The sequence below is a fragment of the Stegodyphus dumicola genome, chromosome 7 (assembly GCF_044657685.1).
Source record: "Stegodyphus dumicola isolate Sdum_Otavi_A_Nest chromosome 7, ASM4465768v1".
NCBI classification, from domain to species: Eukaryota; Metazoa; Arthropoda; class Arachnida; order Araneae; family Eresidae; genus Stegodyphus; species Stegodyphus dumicola.
In genome coordinates this window covers 105,174,533-105,191,682 of record NC_140774.1, presented here as the reverse complement: position 1 = coordinate 105,191,682, position 17,150 = coordinate 105,174,533, and the positions used below count along the sequence as shown (strand labels likewise).

Sequence of the window (17,150 nt, the reverse complement as noted above, 5' to 3'; positions counted from 1 at the left end):
TCTTACTATATCACTTCATCATAGAAGAATTTTCATTTTCGTATTCAGGGAAGAAGGTGTATTTAGTTAATGGTCCAAGTTAATGCGGATAATATATCTCAGTTAATGGCCCTGAGCAGCTTGAACTAACATTCGTAGCGCTCTAAGAATGTTACTTACTCAGCATATGTACATATTTATAGGTTTCAAAAGAGGAAAGGAAAATATGGTTGATCTTCTGACAAGGTTTTAAACATACCGGCAAGAATATTTGCATATACTATATATACAAGAAAAGCACATTCTAAGTAAATATATATTAAATGTAGAAATATTCAATCTAAGAAGTATGAAAACGTGAAGTTAAATATTTATGCAGGAAAAGTAAGATCAAATGAATAACTAATACCGAGAGAATATCTCCATCATTTATTGATGTATATGTCCATAAATAAACATGTAATGCATAAATGCTTATATACGGTAAAAGCGAGATTACTTTCAGGCAAACGGTTGAGAAAGGCAAACGGTACTAAATTACTTTATCGCAGCGTGATTTAAGTATTAAAGATAATAACAGTTATCTGCTTCATTGTTTTTTTTCCAGTAACATCCACGTATAAACAAATACAGGCATACAGGCATAGGCGTTGAAATAGTGGAATAATTGTTTATATAATAATGTAAGAAACGTTAAGCATGCAAAATGCACGTAAAACGTTTTAGGACTAAATTCATATAAAATCTAAAGTTGATGAAAACAACATTCTTATTGTTTAATCTTCAATATAAAATCCTTGTGAGTCTGACCAATTTTTGGCATGTTCATGCAGCTAATTGAATTACTTACTCAAAGTTTAAGTATTTGGTTATGACTTAACGAATCTTTTCAAGGTTATTAATGTAATGACTTCTGAGCCGCCCAACCGGAATAGTGGTTAGCGGGGCGAGAGGAAATTCCTCTCGAGAGGTTGATGGTAGAGAAAGCGGGGTGGGAGACCGTCGGAGCCGTTCCCCCCACAGTACTCTCCAAAACTGGGAGAGGAAATGAGCAAAGTTGTACAATCACCTGTGTGATGCTCAAGGCTCTTGCCAACGACCTGCCCAATCTTGCATCCCCTGCAACGATGGATTTCGTAGGCTTGTTCTGATGTTACTGTCAGACAAGACAGATAAATTACAGCAACAACAACAACATTAATTCTGAGGTAAGACCTTTTTAGGGAAGAGAAATTAGTCTTCAGGTGCCAAATATAGCAAATAAAGAAGGTTTTTGAGAACTATAATACTTTTCTTTGCCAAAAATTCCTTCACTGGAATGGAACTTCGTGATGCACATTGTCGTGTAGCAGAGAATAGTTACTATAAGTAGAATGAAATGTTCAAGCCTAACACGTTATCTTCGAAAGGATGTCCGTCCACTGCGTCTTTATAAAATGGGAAGCCACTGTCTGTACACCAGAAACGCATTCCTTGATATCAATAAAAATGTCCCTAACAAAGTCTTTGTTCGATGTTCTGAAACCAGAATTTCTATTATTATTGTAAACCTTCTCTAATCCAAGCAGATGAATGTCATTTTGTTTCAATCTCATAAGCAAAATGCTTCAGCCACAAGTTATTTGTAGAAATCAGAATTAATGTCTGCTGTTTGGATCAAATTACTTGTTCAGTTTTAGAATTCACGGCAGCAGATTTTCATTGGACAGAAGCAAGTAATTAACTCCATAGAAAATTGTATCCATAAACAATCGTTATTTTAGGACAAGCAATATAAAGTGTCACAAAAATAAATGTCACTAATTGTTTGGCAGATTTAATGGAATGTGCAAAAATTGATCCTACAACTTTGTACACGTATTGTGTGTTATTGCAATTGTAGATATCAAAAATAGATTTTTACCTTACGAACTCAAAAATACATAATATGAGTATGAAATTCTCTTGATTTATCTTTAAATCATACAACATATGTCCGCAGGATTAGCTTCTATTTTGATTACACTGCGTACACTGCTTGTGTATAAATCCGTTTGTATGATCTTTTGCGCTCATTAACTAAAAGCAGATATATTAAATAGCTAGAAATATTATTGGAACGTTTCAGATACTTACAGGAAGTCCTTGAGGCCCCAAGGCTCCAGGAGGACCAAGTGGACCTGGAGGACCCTAATGATTATAAGAGAAAGGTTACATAATGATAATAAAAATTTATCATGATTTTCAATTCCATTGTGATAAAAATGAGGTAATATTTAAAAGTAATATTTAAATAAGTAATATTTCAAGCCATTTTTTATCCAAATTTCCTCTTTCATATGTTTAACGTATTTTGATACATTTTCTTAAAACAATTTTAAATTTATTCGATTATTAGTTGTCATTAAAGGAATTAATTAGCGTCACAGAATCAATTATTGAAGTATTACATCTTGATTTATTCCTCAATAAACCATGTGTAAATAACCAAAATTTACAAGAATCGTAATCAGGAGGATGTTAACTCATACTTACGAACCCTAGTATAATTTTTGCCTCTGTTAGAACTACCGGCTATAAACTGTAGTTAGTAAGAAACAGACGGATAACATGTATATTAGATCGTACATATTATTTATACACTATATACATTTTAAGTTATATTTCTGTTATACGTTATTATCAATGGAAACCGACATTTAGGGGGGAAACCTCACAGTTAAGATAAAATGCAGTTATGAAACATTACTGCATTCATAATTATCATAAGTTTCGGTCATCCCTTTATAAGACTGCCATTCCTATTACCTTATAAAAAACACTACAGATGTTACACAGGAATTGAAGAAGTTATGCCGAGTAGGGCAGAAGAATGTGAAATAAAAGTTTAAGCACAGTTGAAATATTGATGTATTGAAAACGGTTATCGATATGATTATTTTATAACAAAGTTATAAATTACGTTATAAATTCATTGTAATAAGAGCGAGGTACAGAGTCTGACACAGAGAGTTCTTCGCCACGAACTTCTCCCGTTCCATAATGTCGGTAGATTTGAATGGAAAGAAGTTTTATTATAAAATGATTGAGGAATTACGTATAGCTAGCTGTATATGATTGTCTACTACTGCTGTTCTGAGTGAAGTGTTGCGCGGTTACGCTGGTTTTGATGTGGACGTTGCAGATGAATCTAGATTAGATTTTGGTAAGTGGTACGTTTGAGTTCTGTTGCGGACAAGGCAAGCCTGTAGCTTCTAGCCTAGTTGGATTTATTTGTTGAATTTATAGTAATTGCGAAACAGCTGATCCAGTTGATAGGCAACTTTACTTTTATATATTTTAATTTAACACCCTAACAAATGGTGAAATAAACTAAATTTAAAATGATTTTACTTCGGTTTGCTAAATAGTTCTAAATGTTTATAGTGATAATTCATTTTAGAATTTAGTTAGCGATTTATTATTATGGAAATGTGAGCTAACTAAATTACTTGTACCTACACAGCTGTTACCGTATTAGAATTTGAACACAAAGTGCTATCCCAAAGCTACTAAATGCATTTCAGTAAAGTATTTAAGTGCATTTACAGCGAATGATAAGGCATATAAATCTATAAAATTGTGGTTAAATTATTATCATTTATTCTAGATGACTTTGGACCTTGTAATCCTGACTACATGACTCTGAGATTATTGTCGGTATGATATGCTAGTATTAAATTATTCTGTTACAAAACAGCATTATTCGTGGAAGCAAAAACAAGCCCTAGATTTATTGATATTCATTAAGGATCGAGCTTTACCCAATACTGCTTTTCCTGCACACTAACCTTGCTGCACACAAACCTTTCCAGCTTCTGGAAACAATGCAGTAGCAAGCTGTCACTTTTGGTACATATGGTCATCCAGACCTATGATTTTTATTACCGAATGCTTGAAGACAGACTACCCCAGTGATCCCCCAATGTCAGTTTCAGTGGTAAATACATTATCTCCCGCATGTATCCATCCCTACAGAAAGGATATTTCGTAAACTTCATAATAACTTAATTCCTCTCTAAGTAACACTGAACAATGTTAGCAACTAGATGCAAAGTTTATTCGATATACTTCGCATTCTGTTGATGAAAGATCATGTGGTAACCGTAAATTAAATTTAAAAAGTTTGCGTTATAAATTACGTTACTGTAAACTGCGAGGTCACCGAAACATTAATTTCCTATATGTTTCCTAATTTTGAGATTAGCTTGTGGCTTAAGTTTCTTAGATTTGAATTTAAGACGTTAAGTTCATAACTTACGTGATGTATAAAAAGGTTTATATGACAGCTCTGGTGTTTGAAAAATGTTTATATGCCTCATTAAATACATTATCTAGTGATGATTTATGGATCTTCAAAATCAATCATTCACTGTATATTTAAATGATGGAGATTAGAATTCAACTGATCAGCTTTTCGATAAATTCCTTTTTGCAGAATTTCGTTTAGTAGTAGTGGTTTTCGTTTATTATAACCCTGATAACAAAAGTTTCCTATGCAGCTACGCCTAATGAAAAATCGATAAATATAAAAAGTGTATTTGAGAATATTATGTAGAATAATTTAGGCTTTAAAAGAGCTCGTTATACTCTTCTCCATCTCAAAGTGGGGCGCATGTTGTGATCCCATGAAGTTTAAAATTTAAGCCTCATAAAAACGAAGGAAGTAGTTTCCTCGCCTTTGTTAGACGTCGGTTCTTTCAAACTACATACTTTTTTCCGAAAGGTAGGAGACCATTACGCAAAAAATAAGGAAATATAAGAGATTAATGTTATTACTAATTAAATTATTTCATATATATGCATTAATCATCCTTTATAATTGATAGAATTTAACGTAATTAAATAAATATCAAATCAATAAACACAAATCAGGAAATTTTGTAAGATATTAATATTTTAGAATCAGTTTTTCAGGAAATATGCTAATAACTTAATTTTTAATCATTTAATGATAAATGATATATAGATATTTTAGAATTAGTTTGCTTAGTATTATATAGAAGTCAGATAAAATGCATTTAATCTCTCATAGCCATTATTATGACGACACAGAAAAATCTGCCTTCTCTGTTTATAAAGAGATTTATGTATTCAAATTTACAAGTAAAAAAAGATAAAGTTTTTAGTTTCACTCTAATTTGTATGTGATTCACATTTATTGTACTAACGTTTTCAGCATTATACAGAGTAATGCTAAAATTCATCCGCAATCCAGCATGAATAACGTAAAAATTATTTGCATTCAATCTGTTTATATCCACTCATGTAGTAGTATTTACCATCTTAATCCTGCATTCGTGTCAAGCTAGCATAAATAGTAAAATTTTATATAGAGAGAGATACTGATTTAAATTTATAAGATGAATTTAAAAACAAAAATTACGTACTTTAGCTCCATCAATTCCTGGCTCACCGGCAGGACCTGGAGGACCTGGTGGACCCTACAAAAAGTATTAAATAAATATTTATTCACCAAGTTTAGATACTAAGGGGGAAAGGAAATTCATATGCCATTACATCAGTAAACGAAAGTAATAATTTAATTGGTTTATTATTTATTTATTTAAATAATAAAATAATTTCTAATACATTTTCTGAAAATGTGATAATATGTTAACTACCAGAGACATTTACACCATTTCTATTATAGCAAGCACTAATAATAACCCTTAAATATATATATATATATATATATATATATATAATGATATTTTTAAATCAATTGATTAAATTCAATTCTAATCATATTACTTAATAATGTGTTGGCGATTCTCTACCTAAATTGCATCCCTGTTCCTAAATTTTGGCGAAATCCTTACTTATAATAAATTACTTTATTATAAATTATATTAACCTGTTGGCGCCCGCCAAATCGCCAAACTCATAAATCTGTCATATTACATAAAGTCCTTAAGAACACTTCTGATGAGGAGATAGAGGCACATCGTGATTTCAATTAATATCGCTGATTGGATGAGCACCATGAAGTACACATATCTATAAATAGGGCTTCTCCTAGAGGGACAGGAGGAACGCTTGTGAGATGGTTGCCAAAATAAACGTATCACTTTATAATTCCAAAATTTGTCTCATTCCTGTTACTCCGGCTGCACAACACACATAATGTATGAGAAAATGCATTTCATATATATAGAGAGAGAACAGAAGTCGGAGTGAAATATATCTCATATATTATAATACACAGTATGACTCATACTGGCAATTATTTATCGATAAGTCATTAGTATGCATGTTTACGTTTTACTAACGAAATGTTATTTTAATTTATTTCTTTCCTTTCTGCTTCTTTTCATTAATAAACTCGCTGATTTCAGAGTTTATATAGATTTGAGTAGTAAGTCGATTCACTATACATTTTAGAAATTTACGAATAGAATGTGAAAGTTTGGCCTGCCTTTTGCTGCCCTGACGATTAAAGAAAAGAGACTGTTGTCGACTCCAGTGCTGGTCTTGCTGAGGACACTTTAGACTGAGTTTAGATGATATTTGGTATGTGTATGTTCGAAATTCTGTTGCTGCCTAGGCAATCTTGTAGTCTCTAGTCGAAAAAGATTTATTTAAAAAAAATTATATCCAATTTGAAAGCGTCATGCTGAAACCGGTTCCAGGTTGGTTTGTAAATTTTATGTTTGCATATTCTAATTTAACCTCTCACACGTAGTGAGGTAGAAAAACATAAGATTTTAATTGTTAGTCTGTTTGTTTGCCAGTTAGCTGTTCTGGCGGTTATAACTAACCACACAGAAGAAACGTAACACCTTATTTTTGTGGTAATTTACATTAGTTATTTAAAAGAGACAGCAAGTGCTACAAGTTAAAATTGAAGTATGTCTCCTTCAATCAAACCTCAGTCGTTCTCTTTTAATACTTCCCAGAACGTTTTAATTTAGTTGTTGGCGATGTATCAGTTTCAAATATACTTATTCTTTCATAGAAAAGCAAATTTTCAATAAAATCGAAATGTAGTTGAAATCATGATTGTATAAGGAACCATTAATAACATATCTAGGTAATTTTATCGTTCACAAATTATTTTGAATTTTGCACCAAATGCCTCATTTACAATTCTTAACTGTATAAATAAAAATAATTGGGGAACAGCTAAAAATCGACTTAAGTAATAATACCTGTTTTAGAGATACTAATCAAGAAACATTGTTAAGTATTATTGAATAATAATACAAATTAATACAAATTTGTATAGCAACTTGTAAATTTTTATACTAACTTTTATAGTAAACGTTTGAGCATCCTTTCTTCGGTCTGGCATACAAAAACATGTAAAATATGACAAACGAAAAAAGAAAGATTAAACTAAAAACACTAAAATCAGGACTTGGTGCTCTTAAAGAAAATAATACCGTATTTCCGCGCATTTCCCTCATTTTTATTATTAATTTTGTCGTCGTAAAATGTAAAGGGAAACCTATCAGAGTAATTTAATTTCCGAAAACCGCGGTTTCATAAGCACATATCAAATGAAAAGCAGTCATGAATAATTCGATATCTGCTCTGTGTCTGCTCGTCTCTCTAATATGAGATGAGCTCACATGTCCACTCACAGAGTTTCTGTTTTTTAAAATAGAGATATGATAAAAAAACATATTGTTTAGTATTACTGAATACTGTAACAGGAAAACTTTAATGAGACAGTTTTAAAATTTTTGACATTATTCTAAATTTACGCGGTTAATTGGTTAAATATTTGTTCTCCAGAAATTATCCGCGACGTTTCTTCAATGTTGTGAGCTGGATTTTCTTAGTCTTTCCCATTCACATAAATATACCCCCTTTAGCCAAAGAGATTAACACTAATCTACTTATTCCCAGCTCATTCAAGATTTTAATTTCTCGCATTTTTTCAACTTTTATTGCTGTTTTCCTCGAGCGATGGCGTTACGTTCGATTCCTGTTTGCTCTGTTTTTTTTTTTTTTTTTGATTTCCTTACAAAGGCTGTTATTTCTCTCCCCCCCCCTCCAGCAAAAAATATTTGCTTCTGACCTAAGACATATCTATATCAGATCTCATTCGAAGCTGACAGAGTTTTGTTCAATATCTGTGGGAATAAGTTTATTCTCTAATTCAAACTCCAGTATGTCATTTACTAACGTTACAATAGAGTGGTACTTCCGTATACGTCATTAATCCCTTCCGGATCCTTGACGTACACCAAACGAACTTTCCCAATAAGAAATAAACGGAAAATGATTAACCCGTTCTTACGAAGAAACTCCTGCTGTTAATCTCACAATGTTTAATACTAAAACACAAACGGACTGGGCGAAATATATACTGTGCATAGAAGCACATGATACTAAGCATATACGAAATATTGTGCATAAATATTTTTCTGTTATCCAAATTAAAAATATTTCTGCTCTAATGTCTTTGCTCCTTGTTTGGTAATCAATTTCAGCCTTTCGCAACTTTAGCAGATTCAATAGCGTCTTTGTTTTTCACAACCGCAAATACCGTCGTTCTTGGCGCACAGTACGCAATAGTTAGGTCCCAGATAAACCATGCCACCTTTACACTTTTCAACAATCTCTTTTTCACCTCCGTGGTCATCCTAACCATTTTCTTCATACTGCTTCACTCTTTTCAATAACTTTTTTGAAACACATTGTTAACGTATTTACGGAAAATATACTCGAAAAAAAAACTCAAAATCAATTACAAATTCTGAGTTATAGTTATGATTGTTTCCTGAATAGTAGCAACACACGTAACTGATGCTTTTGGGTGGTGGTAACGTTGTCTCGAAAGAAGTAAACAAGTGCAGCGCCCCATGCAGACGTGACTCATCGAATTCGAGTCGTGTTCGAAGCAAACATCGTATATTTTTGCGTCCAGACAGGGCGTATATCAAGTTTGATGGATTTCAAAGAGGGCGTATATCTTAATGGCTAATAATAATAGATAATTTTATAAATTTCCAGCTAAACGCAAAACTTTATCAATGATAGTCAGATTTCATAAACAGCAAAAATTAATTTTCCGAAACATCCTATCTGATTTAAAAGGATTGTTCACAACTCAGATTTTAATAATCAAGAAACGACAGAACCTCACCCACTGTAAGCTTCTCGAAAATCTAGTGGAATTTCATAAATTAGTGTTCAGTATTTCAAGGTATTTTTCAGCTTACAGAACATTTTCCATTGACTTGTTGCCATATATGTACAATATAAATGCTGTTTAAATATGATGTATTCAAAAACCAAATAAAACTATACTAATTACTTACACAAGGCGAATATGTTCTTGTTATACCATCTTTTACTAAGAATTTTATAAAAATGTTTTAGGAATATAATCTATAATTAATGATCGAAATGTTAAACCTGCAAGCTCACCATATCTGTTGGTATAAGGAAGGTATAATTAACGCAGATGTTTTGGGCAGAGGGAGGACCGACAATAAGATAAAATTGCATTCATTATGAGCCCTCATTAGTCCAACTTAATTATTTCAGTTTTACTAAATTAATGAAGTTCATTTTTGCTGCTATGGAGTCTTAGGGTTTTAAGCTTGTAAAATGAAGTCGCCATTTGCTAACTTGAGCTTTGCTAGTATGAACATAATTCTGTTAAATCAACGTAACATTCTAAATGGAGCAGTTTTAAGTAATTTTATTTAATTATACCTGCAATTAAATGTTGTTTGAAGCATATCATAAAATGCATAATATTTTGATTTTTTGCAGAAATAATTCACTGTAATTGTGATTCTAAAAGAGCTAAACATTACGAAAGAACTTTGTTGTGATATATTAGGCGAGAAGAGTATATTTTGCTCTTTAAATTCAATTAATAAATATACCATAGTGCTTTTACATTCATAATTAATTGAAATTTTCAAAACCGTATTTACCGAATACGTTTGTTAAAATATCATGTTGTGTTGATAAGACCGTACTTTGAAATTGATAATTATTTTGATCTAAATATATTTTAAAGTTTTTATTGTAAACTATAATATATAATAGTATATTTTTTCTTTTGTTTTCCTATTTATTCCGCATTTTATTTTACTCAGTTACTCGCAAAGAAGAAGTCAAGCATATTTAATTATGCTTTTCATACTTTAATCATCCGATCATGATGTCTAGGTAATAACTTTTTCATACAGACTGAAACGAGTAAAATCTGCGATATACTCGTAGACCTTGACCGATCTAAAATATTTTTACTTTTACCAAAAATGTAGAATATGTGCCAGCAGCGTCTCTTTTCGAGCAATTGTTTTGTTCAGATTACCACAACAGAATCAAGAAGTTTATGGTGCATTGCGCTTGTTGCTTTAATTTTAGTGAAGAAGGAAGAAAAATATCTTTTCATGTATCGTATTATTAACCAAGATTATCTGAGAAGTAAAAAAAAAAAGATAGTGACAAATATCCTTCCTGGTGCATTTTATTTACCACGAATCACATCCATAAATTTCAGAATTTAGAGACAAACTAGATTCTGTATTTTTATTTTGATACCTTCATTTCTAGAAAGGTAAATTTTTTGGAGATCGAAGAATAAAAATTAGCAAAGACTTCCTTTTCCAGGCCAAATTATTTTTTCATATAACCAACTAAGAACAACATTTTAGACCACTCTATTTTGAAAGGATTGTTATTTTATATGATTTTCATGTAAATAATTTTCGCCCTTAAAATGAGAAGCATAAAAAAACCTAAAATAATCCTCCAAACGTAATCTATCTGTAAATACGTAACTATAAGATTGCTGAGCAAAGTTTGAATTATATTTTAATTGATCAACCTTCGTTTAATATTTATTTATTATTTAATTTTTAATGCTTCTTTATTCTCATGGACAACTGTTAAAATATATATACAAATTTAAAGCTGGATTTTCTTCTCTACTTCTGAATTCTCCCATTCTCATTCCGATGTAGTATTTCATACCGCAGAGTGTGTCACGCATTCGCTTATTCGATTCGTTGCAGAATCGAGGTCTAGGATTTATAAAACTGGACTTAAATTTTTAATTTAGATTTAAGTGCTTGCTGAAGCCAATAATTCGCTAACAAACATACAGTCTGATTTAAAACTTCTTAGTGGAAACAACCAGAAGATACGTGCTTTAATCACATCTGGACCTTCTAATATTATAAGGAAAATGTCGCGAAAATTTTCTTATAATTGTGTTAAAGGAAATACAATCAAACTAAATGTGTGTGCTTTCCAGACGGTAGAATATAGACACAAACCCCACTTGCTTCTTTTGATTAAAACTCTAAACATAACGTAATCTCATTAGATAACGGATTCAGCGTTTTCTAAAACATTTATCGCTGAAAATAGAAGGAATAAGAAAAGGATCAAGTGATTACAAAAATGATAAAATGATGTAAAACGTTACATAACATTAAATCATGTTTTTACAGAAAAGATAATTTAGGTATTATTATAACTACATTGTATTACATCCTTACTTATAAAAGAAGACATATTTTTTTTTCATTTTCTTTAAATTCTTATTATATGAATCAAAGTATCATGTGTAATTATGGTTAACTGAAATAGTAATTTAACTTTTCCTTAGAACAGTTTTTTCAAGTTATATGATAAAACATCAATTTTCTATGAAAACTGAGAACTTAGAGATTACATGACACTTTTAAAGAAACTTAAAATTCTTTTATTAATGAATTTAATCAGGCAAAAGTGTTTTAATTAAGGATTAATTAAATAACTCAAGATTGAAAATTAATAAAGGTTTCATGGCTTAATGTTCCACCCGTTAATGATCGAGTTTAAAAATTAGCCTTATAAATAAAAAAGCAAAAAAATCCCATTTCTCTACGTTTAAAAATGTTTAATAGATTCTTAAATGAATATTCATGATGCGAAAAAATGAAGCTTCATTTATATTCATTTGTTACATTTATGTTATCAGTAACGTATAATTATACACACACACACACATATATATATATTGTTGTATATATATATATATATATATATGTTATATATATATATATATATATACATATATACACAACCACACACCTTTAAAACACTTTTGAATAATGTTTTTAAAGGTCTGTGGTTTTGTATTTAAACGGGTGTCGATACACTACAAATTTTAATTTGTTTGATGGAGAATAAAACAAAAACTAAGGAAGAGTTTTGGTACCTGCCAATAACTACTCTTAAACTTGAATTATTGTTGAGTAGCTAGAATTATTGTGTTAAGTGTGTTTCTATATGCTTGGCTATACAAAATCTGGTTGCGTTCTTAATTGGATTTTTTTGTTAATGATTTTAATTTAATATTATCTGGGGAGAATCAGTTTTTTTTCTTTCTCCCCCACTATTTATTTTGATCCAGTTTGTTTCACGTAAAAGCCGTTTAATGTAGTCATTTGGTGAAAATATATCTAATTCAAATAAATAGTTCTTAAAATGTATTATTAAAATAACATATTTAAAAATATATTCGGAACGCTAACAGTTTGTTTAATATTATAAAACTGATTTGATTTTAGATTTTACACAGATGAATGTGTCTATTGTCAAAAAGTGAAAACATGTAAATTCTAGTTAGTAATTCCTTATATGTAAGTAATATGTTTCCATTTGTATTTTAGATGTGTGATATATCATTTACCTTATAAAGATTAATCTGTTTTTCACGTTTATTTATTTATCATATTTTTAAATCCTATAATAAACTAAAAATATACTTTAAAAATAAAAAAAAAATACATATAGATCCAATCGAAGATTTTAATATGACTTTTTCGAAAAACAGCTGATTATCGGTTTTCTCGTCTGGCATCAAAATTCTGCTTTTCCCATACTCCATATCTGGACAAGATTTTTGAAGAAGCCTGGTAACGGTGAAAAAACAACACTGAATATACTTTTTTAGGAAAGTCTAACATGAATATTCGAAAAATATCACGGCTTAATTCTCAGGATTCATTAAAACTAATGCGAACTCAAAGAACCGAAAGCCTTTTCAACAGAATTTTAAGCAGTTTCTTTTTTCCTCCACATGTCACCAAGATTTTAAAATAAGGTTTGACAGCAGCATAAAGAGATTTCATGTTCCTATGGAAACGTGTTTAGAGCCCTGTATTTTTTTTAACGTTTTGAGTAGCGTCGGAGAAATTTAAACTCTTCTCTTACCATAAAAATAAAAATTTATAATGCCCAAATGGTTTGCAAGAAATTAAATGAAAACTTGTTTTCTAAAGTTTCTATCTTGTTTGCTTTTGTTTAGTCTTCATTTGTTGATACTACATAATGCTGGAAACATAAACATGTCTAACCACTGTCATAACTACTACTATCATAACCACTTTATGGTTAGCTCTTGAAGATATAAAATATCCTGAACACTATGGTGGTCAACCGACGGATTGTCAGTCAGAATTTCACGATGTTTTATCAGTGGTCGAGTCATTACGGTCCCTGAATATTGGTCTGAATGGTTGGTAGACTAACAGTCTACATATGTTAACTTAAAAAAATTCTTTCAGGAGGAAAAATGCACAATTATCTATCAGTACTTTATTAGAAGACTTTGTTGGAATATATCAAAAATGTATTACATGGAGCGTCGGAACCCTGTTCCTTTTTCAATAACTACAGCAGTAGCTTTAGAAATATAAATAATGCAGTTTATGCACTTTTTAACTTTAAAACCTCGTTGTAATGAAGAAATGGATTTTGTTGAATTCTTTTAAATAGGCATAAAACACTCCCTGATTATGTAATGGGTCGCTTTTAAAATTTCCCTTACTTTTCTTATCTTTCTACTTTCATCCTAGAACCTGGAACAGCCATAAACCCTATACTAAAACTTTCTTTTCATAACAGGAACAAGCTTTTCTACCTTTTTTCGTATGATTTTTGATTGTAGGGTTATTAACACTATTTTTCACAAACCAGTTATTTTATGTTTCGGATCTTTACTGTCACTTATCTTTTCTGTTCCCCAACCAGAATATAAATGAGGTAAAAAGACACAATATTTAAAGGAAGTTTTCTGGAGTTTAATTCAGAGCGTGTTTTGACTCAGGGGGTCGCGGTACTCGGTTAGCTAGCTCATATAAGATTTTATTATTGAGCTTTACATTATAATTGCTTATATTTAAATTGCTACGCCAGTAAGAAGTTTTGAGCCAGTTCCACATTAAATCCTGTGTGCAACCGTTGCCTAATAGACATAATTTAAATTTGAAATTTTAATTTATTATTTTTTTAAAAGTTACGTCGCCACAGGTGATTGGCTGATTTGTAAGCAAGCTTTGTGCATTGATGTTCAAAAGTTCTGATTTAATAAAAAGATTTGTGTAAACCTCCTCAGGCCTCTGTCGTTGACTACAGATGGAGCGATAATTCTTTCCCAGTCTGTTAACAGTTATTACTTAGCTACTAAAGCAAGCGATACTTTACACGATAACAAATAGGTCCCCAGTCTTTTAGGTAAAGCGAAGATTCATGATGGGTCACAATGTATTTCACTTTATCTTGTGTTAAATATTATTTTCGAAACATTCTACAACGTTTATGCGTTCAGCCACATGTCTGGGCTGAATTAACATTCTAATATTAGCTTTTTCAAGTTGTAAATCTTTGTCCATTATTCATTGACTTTCATTAGAAGTTTACCATACTTCTGAGCAATGTTCTTATAGAGTATTCCTTCCATGTGAAAGTAACGGCTGGCGGTTTTTCCCTTCCCAGCAAATAAATATTGGGTAGAAACTTAAGAATTTTAAAACAATGTGCTTTATTTCGTTTTTGAATTGTGCATTATTAATATATCGCTTCAAGAAAAGCAAAAATACATCATTCAATCCATAACTTGTTTATATGCAAGAAGAAGAAATTTTAAGGTTATATTTTCCTTTAAAGTTACACATTTGTCAAAATTTTTATTTTTTATTCCAAAAATTAACACTTTTTATTCCTTCATCAAAATTGTTCTAAAATCAGTTATCCTAATAGTCCTCATTTTAGCAGGTAAAATAGCAGTTTGCTTCATCACCATTTAAACAAAAGTAACACTTATCAGCAGTTGAGGACTTCAAGTTGATCCAGTGAAGAAAATTTTAAAAAAATTGCCGGAATATGGATAACAACTGAAATAACAGATCAAATGGCATCATTGATTGCAATATATGCTATAATACCGAAACAATTAATTTAACAAGTATATTCACGAAGTCTACTATTGAAATAGGATGGGAACTACTTAGTGTAGTAAAATGTATTATATAGTGTGAATTGATTCAAATTACAGCCTGTCCGAGTTCCGCAACACAAAGAAATCAGTATATGTGTAGCTGCTATGATTGGGAATAACTGCTGCAACACATATCGGTATTTCAAAGAAAGAGGCAATGTCAGTTTAAGCCGTTTTGGCTATTCGTCTGAAGTAGCCGTGGGTAGCATATGCTAGGTTACTCATTTTCCATTCGTTGACCAGTCATGTTCTGTGGCTAGCGAAGAACTGTTAAACGTTGCATGCGATATACTGTCACGTATTGTCCTGTTGAAATTTAGTCCTAGCAAACCTTGCAGTTATGAAGTACAACAGGCTCCAAAACTTCAGAGGTGTAATAGTGCCAGTAATTCGTATTAGACGGTGCAGAAATAAAGTTCCGTGGCACTCCAAATAATGAGCCGTCATTTTGATTCAGAATGCAAGAAACGTGATACCTGTCACTGCGTTGCCACCAGACTCTTATGCGACCATCCCGCTGCTGTAGATAGAATCAAAATGAAGCTGTAAAAACCGTGCAGAGAACCCTGTTCTGAACAGAACGGTGAACAGTTCACGTTGATTCGGGTTATTGGACAAAATTGCAAACTAGTCCAGCTAGCTATCGGGAGTTTCGAAATTCGAATCTTCATGAGGGCACTGCATGTTCATCAAGTTTCCTTCTTCGACAAACTTAATTGTCTCTACATATTAAAGAACAATAAATAAAAAAATAAGCAATTCCCTTCCCGGAATTGGGACTCCAAACCTCCCGACTGCTAGCCGAACGTTCTTTCAATTACACCGTGATCGAACTCGACAAGAAGGGAGAAAATACCTTACATTCTCCCCTATTTAAATGGCGACTGGGGATAAGGGGACTAATTTGCTAAATCAAAATGATAAAGAATTATAGTCCACAACATTTTAGTTGGCGGGGCATTGTATAAGAACTAGGTTTATTTCCGAGCAATAAATATAAAGAAATGAAAAAAGCCCTCTGCGGAACTGCCGGTGAGGGGAGAGAAAAGTTAAAAGGTAACTTTCAAAATACACTTTCATTGATGGATTATGTCAATTAAAATTAAATTTGAATTATAAGAGTTCTGCAAAAGCAAGTATAGTTTAAAATAACGGGGGTATCAAAAGTTTTAGCAAATTATAAAATACATTTTGTAATATATCACTACTGAATTTATGCATTTATTTAAGAAAATTTTGCTGTGGATTATCGCTGATGTTGACAATATTTTAGAAAATAATTTCGGAAAATTAAAAATTATTTGCAGGATTTTATTTTAATTCCTACGCTTTTATTTATTGCACTTTATTTTTGTAAATGTTTAAGTATTTAAACTGTACTACACTTAACATGAAACATAGATTTTTGAAATTTCATCATTAGGACATTGGTTAAATAATTTTAAAATAACCACAATTAAAGTAAAAAATAACAAGATGTTTTTATTATAATCCCATATTACTTCTGTTATGAGTTTAAAGGAAAACCAAAATAAGAAATATCTCGAGATTTATTTTTATTCAAAATTAATGCGATTGTTTAAATTGATGTGCACAAAAGTGAGCCATTTTATACATTTTTATGAAACACAGCCTGACTAGGAGTTACTCAGAAAATACATAATATGAAATAGTTTCCTTTAAATTAAATCGGATAAACGGAATTATACTGTATACTGTACTTTTTAATTCAGTAAAATTTTAGAAATTATTAAAGCATTTTGTTACCATTAAATATGTAATGAAACGGAATTCGTTACCGGGAATAAAACGATCATAATTAAATATATAGGAAACCAAAATTAAAAAGAAAAAGAAAGATCATAATCATTCGCCTCTTGTGACGGATTCAAAACAAAAACTACACATT

General features: G+C 31.0%; 1 protein-coding gene across 2 annotated transcripts in view; it reads right to left on the bottom strand.

Annotated features, from left to right (window-relative positions):
- The window catches only part of LOC118195415 (uncharacterized), a 432,135-nt gene that overhangs the window by 97,953 nt on the left and 317,032 nt on the right, over positions 1-17,150 (bottom strand). For both annotated transcript variants that reach the window (XM_085820678.1, XM_085820679.1), the window contains exons 26-27: positions 5,388-5,441; positions 2,095-2,148 (exon numbers count right to left, since the gene is read on the bottom strand). In XM_085820678.1, coding sequence (XP_085676804.1) covers positions 2,095-2,148; positions 5,388-5,441 — 108 coding nt within the window. The remainder of the gene's footprint in view (positions 1-2,094; positions 2,149-5,387; positions 5,442-17,150) is intronic.